Below are 11,841 nucleotides of genomic sequence, written 5' to 3'. Positions count from 1 at the left end.
GCGAGCACGCGGAGCGGCCAGTCTGGTAATGCCGTTCACCGCCTTTCGTCTGTGGGGTCAAATTTCGTGTTTGGTGATGTCACTGACACGCGAAGGTATCGTGCTGGCGGCCTTCAGCCTTACCTAGGTGTCAAAATTCGGTTCTGCTGGGCCCTGCCGCAAGACCCGTAACCCTAACAAACAGCCCTTTCTGGGGCTGGGAAACTTTGTCTGCTGAAGGCACCTTGTGTCGAGTGGTTTTTTTTTAAAGTAAGACGCTTCTTAAATATCGGCTGGGAGCTCCGTGTTCAGCTGTACCATATTCTTCTTAAAGCTGGACGTGAGGTTGGGTGGGTAGTTCTTTGTCGGGCCGAGAGTTTGCCGGAAAGAACCCAGCCTTACTTGGCGGAGGCTGCAGGGCTGGTAGCTGAGGAGAATATCTTAGAAAAAAACCTGCACTTCCACCCAAAGCGACCGACCCAAAGGTGGATGTTAAAACACTGTTTTTGCTGCAGCTTTTCAAACGGAAATTGTTTTTTATAATGCTTATTTTCCTAGTGTTATTGAGTCACTGAAACATACTGTAAAGTTATCGGTGCCTCTCCATTTTCTAGGCTTCTGGGGTGCATTGAAATTCTGGTGGCGTACTGTTGCCAAACTACAGCTTGTGTGGTTCCCGAACTGGAGCGGGACTTGGTGATGTCTTTTAATAAGATTGAAAGGGAAGGGGATGCTGAGGAAGTCTGGGAAGGACATGGTTGGGGCACGAGGATTATGTTCTTATAACATAATGGAATTCAGAAGCCAAACATCTGATACTGAGAAGAATTTCTAGAATGCAAAATGTCTTGTATATACACAGCATTCATGTTTCAAGGCAAGAAGAGAATTGGCCTGGGCCCGTAAGTGGCTATAAGTGAATCTCTGTAGCAAGCGCTAAACGTTTATTTTCTCTCTCTAGTCTCACCGCAAGTTCTCAGCTCCGCGGCATGGGTCTCTGGGCTTCCTGCCCCGCAAGCGCAGTAGCAGGCACAGGGGCAAGGTGAAGAGCTTTCCCAAAGATGACCCCAGCAAGCCTGTCCATCTCACTGCCTTCTTGGGGTACAAAGCTGGCATGACCCACATTGTCCGTGAAGTCGACAGACCTGGATCCAGTACGTATTCATGTTCTTCTGAATAGAGGAGGTAGTTTTCTTTGTGAATGGCGAAAGATCACCTGTTTGTTAGTAGCTCTGGATTTTAGTCCTGGCTTGACTTCACCCTGTTTGAAGTCCTTGAGTGGGTGGGGTATAAAGCACCCAAACCCCTCCCACTTCAATGCGAGTGATGTCCCAGCAGCCAGACTTCATGTCTAGCCGTGGCTGTTTGGTTAATGGTCTTGTTTCCGAGATGCGCAGCCACCTGATGGTTTGGTTTAGCTCTACTGTAACAGGCTACTTACGATGCCCTCTTCTCGATGGGCGGACATAAGTAAATTGCCTTTGGCGCTTTTCTGCTGGTTGTCGAGTCCTGAATGTAGTTCTGTTACTTGCTGCCGCCCATTTTGCCTATCAGGCTTTGTCTGTGCTTCCTACTGAGCCAGCCTCAGATTTTTGCAAGGCATTAAATTATAACTTGGAGTTAGTCGCTTTACCGTGCGTTGTCTTTGCCTTTGTGAAAAGAACTTGAGTCGTTTCACCTGTCACGTGAAGGGTTTGTGAGTGAGAAAGAACAGATGACGTTTAGTAGCTGATATTGGTGCTAATTGTGCTGTATTTCTGTCTTCATCCAGAGGTGAATAAGAAGGAGGTGGTCGAGGCAGTCACTATAGTAGAGACTCCTCCCATGGTCATTGTGGGTATCGTGGGCTACGTGCAGACTCCTCGCGGGCTCCGCAGCTTCAAGACCATATTTGCTGAGCATATCAGTGATGAGTGTAAGCGTCGCTTCTACAAGAACTGGTGAGCGAGCAGGGCTTTTGTTGCCTTAATCATGCTATGGTTTATTTTTTTCTGCTGGATTGCAGGTTATGCTAGTACAGCTTTTTGAAGAGGCTTTTCAGCAGTTAGTGTTTGGCCTTGATGAACTGGCCTAATAATGGGATAGGCTGCAGGAATGGCTCTGGGAGGGTGACAGCATAATGTTCATTAGCGCCCTTCTTGGCATGGGGGTGACAGTGTTGGTTTTTGCCTGAGATCTCCTTAACAGGCTACACGTGATGATACTTTGACGGGCGGACATAAGGAAATCGCCTCTGGCGCTTGTTGTTGAGTGTCGAGTCCTGACTGTAGCCCTGTTTTCTCAGGAAAGGGGAAGACAAGTGTTACTTCTGATTACTGTTCCAGGCACTGTTGTTGTGACTGGATGTATGTGCATTTGCCCCAGTGTGGCTCCAGCGTGTCTAGAGCTTACAGCCTGTTTATGAACTTTGCAGGCTGAGAAGATGTCAGAGTAGAGCAGTAATGATTTCAGGGGTGTTACAGTAACGACCTTATTGTCAGGCATAGCTTGGGCTTACAAGGGGGGAAATCACGGTATTCTGAAGCAGATAGCAATCATCTGACAATTGCTTTAAAGATCTTTTTTCTGTTATTGTTTGACATCTCTCTACAGTCTTTTGTCTTCTGTACTGTGAATGTTAATGTGCTTTGGAATTCATGGCAGCTCCGCTCAGCTCTGGCAACTTTGCCTTTGTCTGATGAGCTCCAGGCTCCGCTTGCCAGTGGAAAAGAGCCCTTAGAAGCTGGCAATGAGCCAAAACCAGCTGAGGTGGCAGCTCCTTCCGCTCGTCCCCACTTCCGGGGGGGATTGATGAAGGGCTTAGCCAAACCTTGTCTCTGCTCTGCTCCTGAAGGCACAAGTCCAAGAAGAAGGCCTTCACCAAATACTGCAAGAAATGGCAAGATGAGGAAGGCAAAAAGCAGTTGGAGAAAGATTTCAATAGCATGAAGAAATACTGCCAGGTTATTAGAGTCATGGCTCACACTCAGGTAAGCATCTGCAGGACTGAAGTGTACAGTGGAAACAACTAAGAGAGCAAGCATAAAGCTTGATCCATCTCTGTAGGGAGATTTCTGCCCTCCCCTGCAGCCTCATGCTAACTAAGCATGATACAAATACTAGTACTCTTCATTCTGTACAAAGCATGTGCTCACAGGATGTTTGAGGAGCCTTGAGGGCAACCACTGGCCGTCTTCTGAAGCAGTGTTCAAAAGAGACTGCACCATAATAGGAATTTCTTGGACTCAGTCCTGTGCTGATACCATGTAGACCTGGGCTCTCTTAATTAACAGGCTGAACACTGAACTCTGGGGTTTGTGTGGTCAGCATCATTTCAGGCTGTGTTCTGTAGGGACTGCAAACACTCAGGCTTTTGGTGGCTTCTGTTGCTCAGCTGGAGGAGGTGTATTGCTGAGTGGTGTGGTGGTGTCTCCCTTCAACATCAGTGCTCTGCCAGACTTTCTTGGGAGATTTAAGTAAATCTTTGGGTTGGCTGCAAGTGCAATAAGATGTCTAGCTATGACATTGCTAGTTTTACTAGAATTTGTTTCCCGTACTAGGTAGTATTGCAGCTGTTAATACTCGTATCGGTCCCTCTGTGGTAAATATAGAATTAACTGTAAATGTGACCCTACCCAAAGTGTCCTTCACTGTAGCAGGCTTATCATAGCTTGGTTTAGGTTGGAAGAGACCTTTAAAGATCATCTAGTCCAACCCACTGCCATGGGCAGGGACGTCTTTCACCAGATCAGGTTGCTCAAAGCCCCATCCAACCTGACCTTGAACACTTCTGATGATGAAGCCTCCACAACTTGTCTGGGCAGCCTGTTCGAGTGTCTTACCACCCTCATAATAAAAAAATTCTTCCTTATGTCCAATCTAAATCTACCCTCTTCCAGTTTAAAACCATTGCCCCTGGTTATCTCCTGTCCTTCCTGGATAGAGTTTGGCTGGAGGCTCTGGGGTTAGAGACACTTGTGTAATTCTGTGTTCCTGTGGGTGGTGAATAACGTGCAGATACTTGACTTGTCATTTAAGCCACAACACGGCCTTTCCCCTTAGTGTAGGGCCTTTTACTTCAGTATGTTGAAGTTGTGTATCTTGGAAAATATGTTCAGTTAGAAAAACAGATTAGGCCAGGACTGGAAAGGTACTGGGCTCGTTAATGAGGTCCGTCTTGGAAGAGCAGGAGCTAAATTTTCTATCTTTTGTTTCCTAGATGCGTTTGCTTCCCCTGAGGCAGAAGAAGTCTCACCTGATGGAGATCCAGGTGAATGGTGGCACTGTTGCTGAGAAAGTGGATTGGGCCCGGGAGAAGCTGGAACAGCAGGTGCCTGTGTCAACTGTCTTTGCCCAGGATGAGATGATAGATGTCATTGGAGTCACCAAGGGCAAGGGATATAAAGGTAAAGACATGGAAGTTCTCATCTTTGTGATCGGGATACAGATTTTGATGAAATCCCAGCCTTCAGTTTTCACAAGTGTGTGGGCTAAGAGCTGAGGAGGTAAATCCATACTGCTGTCACGGTTCAATGATGAGACCATGGAATGAGCGCTGGGCACAGCGCCTGACATCCGTGAGGAGTCATTCCATGCTGCCTTCCTTCTGAGAACACAGCCCAGGGACAGCCGGGGAGGGAGCGTGGGTGGTTCAGGGGTAGGGTGCTTCACCAGGAAATGTGGTTAATTCCTGGGATGCTGGGTCTGGGCTTCCCTTTTGTTGAAAGGTGGCTTAAACTCTGGTTAAACAATTAGGTGACATCTCAGCCTGACAAGAGTTGGCAACACTGCTTTGGTTTCTTTCAGGTGTTACCAGCCGTTGGCACACCAAAAAGCTGCCCCGCAAGACTCACAGGGGTCTGCGCAAAGTGGCCTGCATTGGTGCATGGCACCCTGCTCGTGTGGCTTTCTCTGTGGCCCGGGCTGGTCAGAAGGGGTATCACCATCGGACAGAAATCAATAAGAAGGTTTGTGTCTCTCAACTGCTGGGAGGAAACGAGAGCTGGCCAAGGTCACTTGCTGCATGATAGTGAATAGAGTGGAGTTCTGCTTTGGTAGTTTTGCTGTTTGAGTGTAATCCTGGGGGCAGTAACCATAGTCCATTATGTTGGATAACCATAAAATTCTTGTATGGCCACATGTTTTCAAAGTGCAACAGATGTTTTTCTCTAATCCTGTGTAGAATTGTTTGCATTTTGGCTGATGACAGGCCCTTTCTCCTACCTTTTGCTAAGTAGAAATTCTTGACATTTTTAGATCTACAAGATCGGCCAGGGTTACCAAATCAAGGATGGAAAGCTGATCAAAAACAATGCATCAACTGATTATGACTTGTCTGACAAGAGCATTAACCCTCTGGTGAGTTGTTGCAGCTGTGTGGTGAGAGTCTGGCTGTGAGCTGCAATCTTAAGAGGCAAATTGGCCTGGTACAAGATGCAAAATGATTGAATGAAGAGCTCTTGAGGAAGAACTCCGCTGCTGTGGGAGGTGGTGTTGCTTAGTCATTCTCAGTATTGACTTGTGTAACTTGCTAATTGCAGTTGATGTGTGGCAATAGAGTAGAGGGATGTTACAAACCTAGAAATTATACTCGTAAATAAGGACTAACTTAGCAGGGAGAGCAGCTTTTGCTGTTTTGTCAGCCTCTTCTTGTTGCTGCTGTTCTTGGCAAAAGTCTTACAGCAGCAAGTAAATTGTCATATCAGGAAACTTGACCAGCGAAAGGTAATATTGGAAACAGGATTTCAGTGAATGTGGGAATGGCCGAGACCCAAAGTGCTGTGAGAACATTGAGCTGTAGGCAGATGTGATGACTGGTCCTGCTTTATACAGAGCACTAACTATTCTCTCCTTGCTCAGGGAGGCTTTGTCCACTACGGTGAGGTGACCAATGACTTCATCATGCTGAAAGGCTGTGTTGTTGGGACCAAGAAGAGAGTCCTGACCCTGCGCAAGGTGAGTAGTGCAGCCTGCTGTCAAATGGGCTGGAACAGCTTAAGTTAGCTGCGCTGCCTCTGGTACAGGTGTTGCTTGCTGCTGTGGGGATTCACGTAGCCAGCTAGAAAGAAAAGCCTGGAAGACTGTTGGAAGACTGTTGGACACACGCACACAAACCCACCTCGTTTTAATGACACGTAGCCAGCTAGAAAGAAAAGCCTGGAAGACTGTTGGACACGCACACAAACCCACCTCATTTTAATGACCTCGGGAGTAGTGTGAGGTCCTTTCCCTGGTTAATTCAGTCGCGGTCAGTTTGTAAGGACATGCTTTGGGGTGGAGAATTCTCGTGGACTGTAAGGACGCTGGCAGGCAAACTTGGGCTCGCCTGCTGGTGTGAGCTGACCGGTCTTCAGCCTTGAAGGCCAAAGGTGCAGGCTGGCTTATCAGCAAGTGTGCATTGCACATAGTAGCAGCTGAAATGTAGAGTGACTTAGGAGGTGTTAGCCATGGAGGTGATAAGAAGTAGCCAGCATACTGGCAGGCTGAAAGCGTGCTGCTGCGTGCTCACCTGGCATCTCTCTTGTAGTCCCTGCTTGTGCAGACCAAGCGTCGGGCCCTGGAGAAGATTGACTTGAAGTTCATTGACACAACCTCCAAATTTGGTCACGGCCGCTTCCAGACAGCTGAGGAGAAGAAGGCTTTCATGGTAAGGACACTTTCTGAAGCTGGCAGCTTTGTGTTGCGTATCTCCGTATTGTCTTTCAGCTAATGGCAGTTGGTAGCTTGACCTTTGGGCTGCCACAGGGCCAAAATTTCTGTGAAATGAAGTGTGTAGCTTCAGTCGAGACGGTTCATCCTGCCAACTTGGTGATAACTGCAGGGGGGGCTGGGGTTTCGCTTCCCCTGTGACAGCGCTTGGTGCCTGAGGGGTGTTGCCATGTTTGGGCACAAGTTGTTTGGTGATGAGGGGTGGAACAAGCGCTGAGCAGTATCTGACACCCGTGGGGAGTGGCTCTGCACTGCTTTTCTTCTGAGATCAGCTCCGGATGATGGTGCTCACAGTGGGCTGTGGGTGGCGTTCTCAGTTTGTCACTCGCTGGAGAAAGCGAGTCGGGAGTCCTGGGTGCGAGGTCCTTGCCGGGTCAGAGAGCGGTTCAGCTGCTTGGGGGCTGCACAGGAGCTTCCCCACAAGGTGGCACCAGCATTTCTTCTCTGTTACATATGAAGTCATCGATTTGGTGCAGCGTGGCTGCACCAAGTTCAGCTTTCCCCCGAAACCCGTAGCTGTGGGGATGGGGCTTGGGACTTCCAACGGGCTGCAACATTGAGGGCTTTTTTTGCCTCAATTTCTTTGCAGCAAGAGAAGAAATTACAGCATTGTAGCTGGGGTGTGATGTGGTCTTTGGTGCAGACTGCTGTTTACATAGTTTCTTTGTATTTTTTTTTTCAGGGACCACTCAAGAAAGATCGTATTGCAAAAGAGGAGACAGCTTAATGTGTGGAATGGTCTTGTGTCCTGTGGCCTGTGTGCTCTCAGACCAAAAAATAAATATTTTAAAGAAATTAACTTTGCCTCTTGGTTTATACATAGCTGTGTCAAGTCTGGTACTCTCACTGCAGGCCCTATGCGTGGGACCAACCAAACCAAAGAAGCAAGTAAAGCTCAAATTCGTGAGCATCCAACTCATAGCAGGGTTCCTGTAATGAGAAAGAAGCTGCCGTTGCTGTTCTCGGAGAGCGAAGATTTTGGGGCAGAGCAAGGCTTCGCTGGTTGTTTGTGTGAAATAGTGAAGCAGCAGGAGCCCTAAACATGTTTGCAGTTACTGAGATATTATTCCACATGTTAATCCTCTGCTGGGTGGCTAGAGAGCTCCTTTGGCTCAAACAGGTTTTGAAATTAATGACACTACCTCAGATGGTCGAAACATCACTAAGTTTTAGGTAGGTGGCTGATGCTGGCTGTTGCCATGGAAACCCTCCAGTTTCTGTGTGACCGGCGGGATGTAACCTGCACAGTTTGCAAATGAATGCGATTTGTTGCTGCTCTTCAGAGCAGCAGAAGGCAGCAGGTAACGTGACAAACTCTCACCTCGCAGCAGCTCGGTATTCCTGAATCCGTTTCCCGTCCCTGCTGAAAGGCTCTGCCTGGTGATGGGGCCCGCCTGGGAGGGGAGGAGGGTGGCTCTTCTGCATCCCACCCTCCAAGGAGGCGAGAGCTGCGAGTGCTGCTGGTGTTGCGTTACTACGTGGCTCAAAATAACTCCCGTCAGCTCCTGGGGAGACGGTTTGGCCGGTGTCCCCAACCGAGTCCGACAGTGAAGGGCAGATGAGACGTCGTGCCTGTGTGCGGGACCGGCTCTGTGTATAGCACCAGTCCTGACCGAAGCATTGCAGTTACGGGAGCTGAGGCGTTATACCAAGAAAGGCAGCGGTGGCCCCGAACGCTTGTCTGCCTCCAGCTGCAATAGTGAGATCACTCGTGCTTCGGGCCATAGCCTGACTGAGGCTCGTGTAAATTTAGATAGCCGCGCGGGTGTGTATCCTTCACTGACCATAACTGGAGACATGGCGGCAATTGAGGCAATAACCCTCCAGATCTACGCACTGATGTGTAGTGCTGCTCTGAGAAGGACCCAGTTTGATGCTCTTTGCTCTAATTGAAATGGGGAAAGGTGGATGTAGAAAATATTTCCTGTGGTGATGTCTGTAAGAACCTTTTAAGAGTTAAAAGGTGGCAAGAAGGAGGAAAAACATTTACCTTGTTTCCCTAGAAACCAGACTTGATGACTGCGCAAGCTGGCTGGCTCCCTGTCAGCCTCATTTAACACATGAACCTGCTGCCCGATTTCAGCCAAGTGTAACAAGAGAGGTCTCGCCACTAATTTTATTTTATTTTTTTTTTTCCACAAGTCTCAAATCAGCAGGTAGGTAGAGAAGAGCCCTAAATTAGTATTCCCCCAATGCAGGAAAGTGGAACTTCCAACCTCGGTCCATCTTGAAGCCATGGTTTTACGAGCAGCTCTCAAGACTGAGGTTTTCCTGTCCATTAGGGAGCCTTAGGTGGTCTTTTTGCTTGGCTTAGAGATGGACATTTTAAACCACATGTGCTAGCTGGCTAGTAAGCGCCCGGCTCTAAGCCAGCCTTGTCTGCTACTGCTGCTTCAATCAAACCAGTCAGGCCTGTCAGGGGGAACTGGGATTATTGGGGTAAGTGGTGAGGTGTTGGGGATGAGCATCTGTGATGAGCCATGTGCCACCTTGATGAAAATCCATAAAAGCACCTCATTTTACCAAATGAAACCTTGTGGTGAGGGCTCCAGTGGAGGCTGGGGAGCTGGTGAATCTATTTTGAAGTGGCAATGGTAGCGGAGGGAATTCTTAGTCACATTAGCACCTGAGTAGAAGGAAGCAGTCCTGAAGAAACGCTGTCCTTGCTGAAGATGCTTTGCGCATGTCTAGCAGGAGGAGCTGCTTTGGCTTGGGACCCAGTGCCAGACTTGGGTTTGTTTATTCTTGAAACAGTGGTTGCTGACTCATAAAACACTGGATGGGGGGAAAAAAACCCACAAAAGTGGCTTTTAATCCTTTTTGCAGCCTGGAATCCTGGGGACAAGAGGACACCCAATGTCAGGAGGTGGCGCTCCTCCCTCTGTAGATGGTGTGCGGGATACTTGTCCCCAAGGGCTTGCTGGTGGGGCTGGGCTGGAGAAAAACCCTGCTTAGCTGAGGCCAGGTCACCCAGGGCTACGTGGTCCCTCTTGGCCCCTCCGAGAGCTCCCTGAAGCCCTGTGATGCTGCCCAGGCACTTTGCTGGGGAGCTCCTGGGATCGAGGCTTGGGAGTTCCCCACCAAGCCGTGTGGGTGGGGGGTGAAGCCGGGGGATGCCGAGCTGGCTTCAGGAAAGCTTCCCGCTCCCAATGTCTGGGTCTGCCCGGCAGCCCTCATCCTCCCAGCCTTCCCGCTCCTGCAGAGCATCCATCCTCTGTTTTGGGGACAGTCCGCAGTGCAACAGGCAGCAATCAGTGCAGGTCACGCATTGGTCCAGCAGCTCCTGAGAGCCCAGAAACTGGTTTTAGGGTGGCTTATGGGGTTTTTTAAACCACCTTCTCTTAACATTGAGCTTTTTCTCTCCAGCATGGTCATCTCACCCCCTGCAGCTCCCTGAGTGCCGTGGTGGTGCTGCTTGAGTGCACCTTCCCCGCTCCAAAATGGTCAACAACTTCCCTGCCCGCTCAGAAATGATCCAGTGCCCTGGTGATGCTTGGACCAACCCGAGAGCTGCGGGAGGACAGGCACAGCTCTGACCCTGCCGAAATAGGGCCGGGCACCGTGGGAACGTTCCCCGTCCCAGCTGGTGCCGGGAGGGCCGCTGCTGGGACGTGGGGCTGGGTTTCACCCCCGGCACCCAGCGCTCCCCAGCTGCCAGCGGCGCAGGGGCTGGGACCTGGTGCTCCAGGGGGGGCGGGGGCCGCTTTTCCAGCCTTCCCGGGATGCATCTGGCTCCAGCACTGCCTCTTTCCCTCGCCAGAGATGAAACAAGACACAGCTGCGACGCTGGAGCGGAGATGTTAGAAGCATGTAAGGATGCCTGGGGGGGGAAAAAAAGCGGGTTCAAGTTGGAGGTCTTGGCTCCCGCAATCAGCTTCACAAGTGGCCCAGCTGACACCCCTGCCTCCCGCCCCGGCCCCTGCCTTTGATCCCAGTGACAGGCAGGGAGCTTCAAGTATGCTCTATGGGGGAGAGGGGCTGATGAAGGTGCCCCAGGGGAGCCGCAGCCGGGTTCACATGCCGCACAGTGGCTTTTCTGCCGGAGCAGCTCCGCTGGGCTTTTCCAAGCGTGGCGTGCATTTGATTTGCAGCCCCCCGGCCCGAGAACTGCTTTCGTACCTGACAACTCTCTGGCTTCTCACCAACCCTTAGAAGTGCCTGCGGGACCTGGGGGGGGATGGATGCGGCGGGGAGATGTGTCCCCATGGAGGTCAGGCCCTCCCTGCGTGGGGCAAGGGGGTGGTGGGCAGCCCTGCTCTGGGACCGCAGACCCGCAGGCACCCCGAGCTCCCTGTGCCAAGGCAAAGCCAAAGCTGAAGCTCCCACAGCCATCATGGCCTCCCCGCCATTGGGTGTCAGTGGTCCCAGTGCAGCGCTGCTCCCTGGCTGGGCTTACAGGAGCCCACGTGAGTTTTGGGAAGTCTTCTCATCCCCCCCACCCCAACGCGGCACTGAGGAATCATGTGTTTCTGCGGCAGCCGCCGGGCACAGTGGGGAAGACTAAATTTATCTCCTACCGCCTCCCAACTTCCCCAAAACACGGTGTGGGGCTGCCCTCCGTTCCCAGTGGGGACAGCCGCTGTGCCAGGGTCCCCAGGACTCCCAGGTGCTGCTCGAGAGGCAGCACCGAGGCTCAGCCCCCCGCAAGCCCCAAAGCACCCCGACGCCAGGCGGCACTCTTGGTAGCATGTGCAGCATCGAATTCAAACGCAAGGATTGAAGTGGGAAAAGGCATATGCCTGGATCCAGCCTGGTTCCCTAAGGGACACAGGGACACCTCTCCGAGGCTGTCCACCAGGCTCAGGCATCACTTCATGCCCAGCCACCACATCACAGGGCTTTTTAAAAGACATACTTTTTAACTTCTTTATTGACACCAGCAGTGGTAGCGACTGAGTTAAGCCAACAAGGGCTGTTCCTGCTGCGCACGGCCATGCGTGCGGCCGGTGGGAGAGGTTCCCCCCATGCATATCATCCCGCAGGAACAAATCCCCTCCAGCTTTGTGGCCGGAGCCGGCTGCCATGTGCTCCACTCCTGTCTGCCACCGCGTTCGAGGGCTGGATGGAAACCAAAGTTCATTTTTCCCCTTGGGAATCAGCCAGCAACCGGGGCCCCGGCGGGCCGGGTCGGCAAGGAGCTGTTGATGGCGGGAGGTATTTATAATCTTTGTTTGG

At 51.0% G+C, this 11,841-nt stretch overlaps 1 protein-coding gene across 1 annotated transcript in view; it reads left to right on the top strand.

Moving 5' to 3' along the window:
• Positions 1–7,465, top strand: part of RPL3 (ribosomal protein L3) — a 24,542-nt gene extending 17,077 nt beyond the window's left edge. Inside the window, exons 2-10 of the mRNA XM_019474810.1 lie at positions 941–1,133; positions 1,751–1,919; positions 2,813–2,948; positions 4,178–4,364; positions 4,765–4,925; positions 5,215–5,316; positions 5,818–5,913; positions 6,485–6,604; positions 7,349–7,465. Coding sequence (XP_019330355.1) covers positions 941–1,133; positions 1,751–1,919; positions 2,813–2,948; positions 4,178–4,364; positions 4,765–4,925; positions 5,215–5,316; positions 5,818–5,913; positions 6,485–6,604; positions 7,349–7,393 — 1,209 coding nt within the window. The 3' untranslated portion in view covers positions 7,394–7,465. The remainder of the gene's footprint in view (positions 1–940; positions 1,134–1,750; positions 1,920–2,812; positions 2,949–4,177; positions 4,365–4,764; positions 4,926–5,214; positions 5,317–5,817; positions 5,914–6,484; positions 6,605–7,348) is intronic.
• The last annotated feature ends 4,376 nt before the right edge of the window (positions 7,466–11,841 follow it).

The sequence above is a fragment of the Aptenodytes forsteri genome, unplaced genomic scaffold (genome assembly GCF_000699145.1).
Source record: "Aptenodytes forsteri isolate BGI_AS27 unplaced genomic scaffold, ASM69914v1 Scaffold284, whole genome shotgun sequence".
Lineage (NCBI taxonomy): Eukaryota > Metazoa > Chordata > Aves > Sphenisciformes > Spheniscidae > Aptenodytes > Aptenodytes forsteri.
Note: the sequence above shows the minus strand (reverse complement) of the source record. Positions and strands in the feature narration are given on the sequence as shown.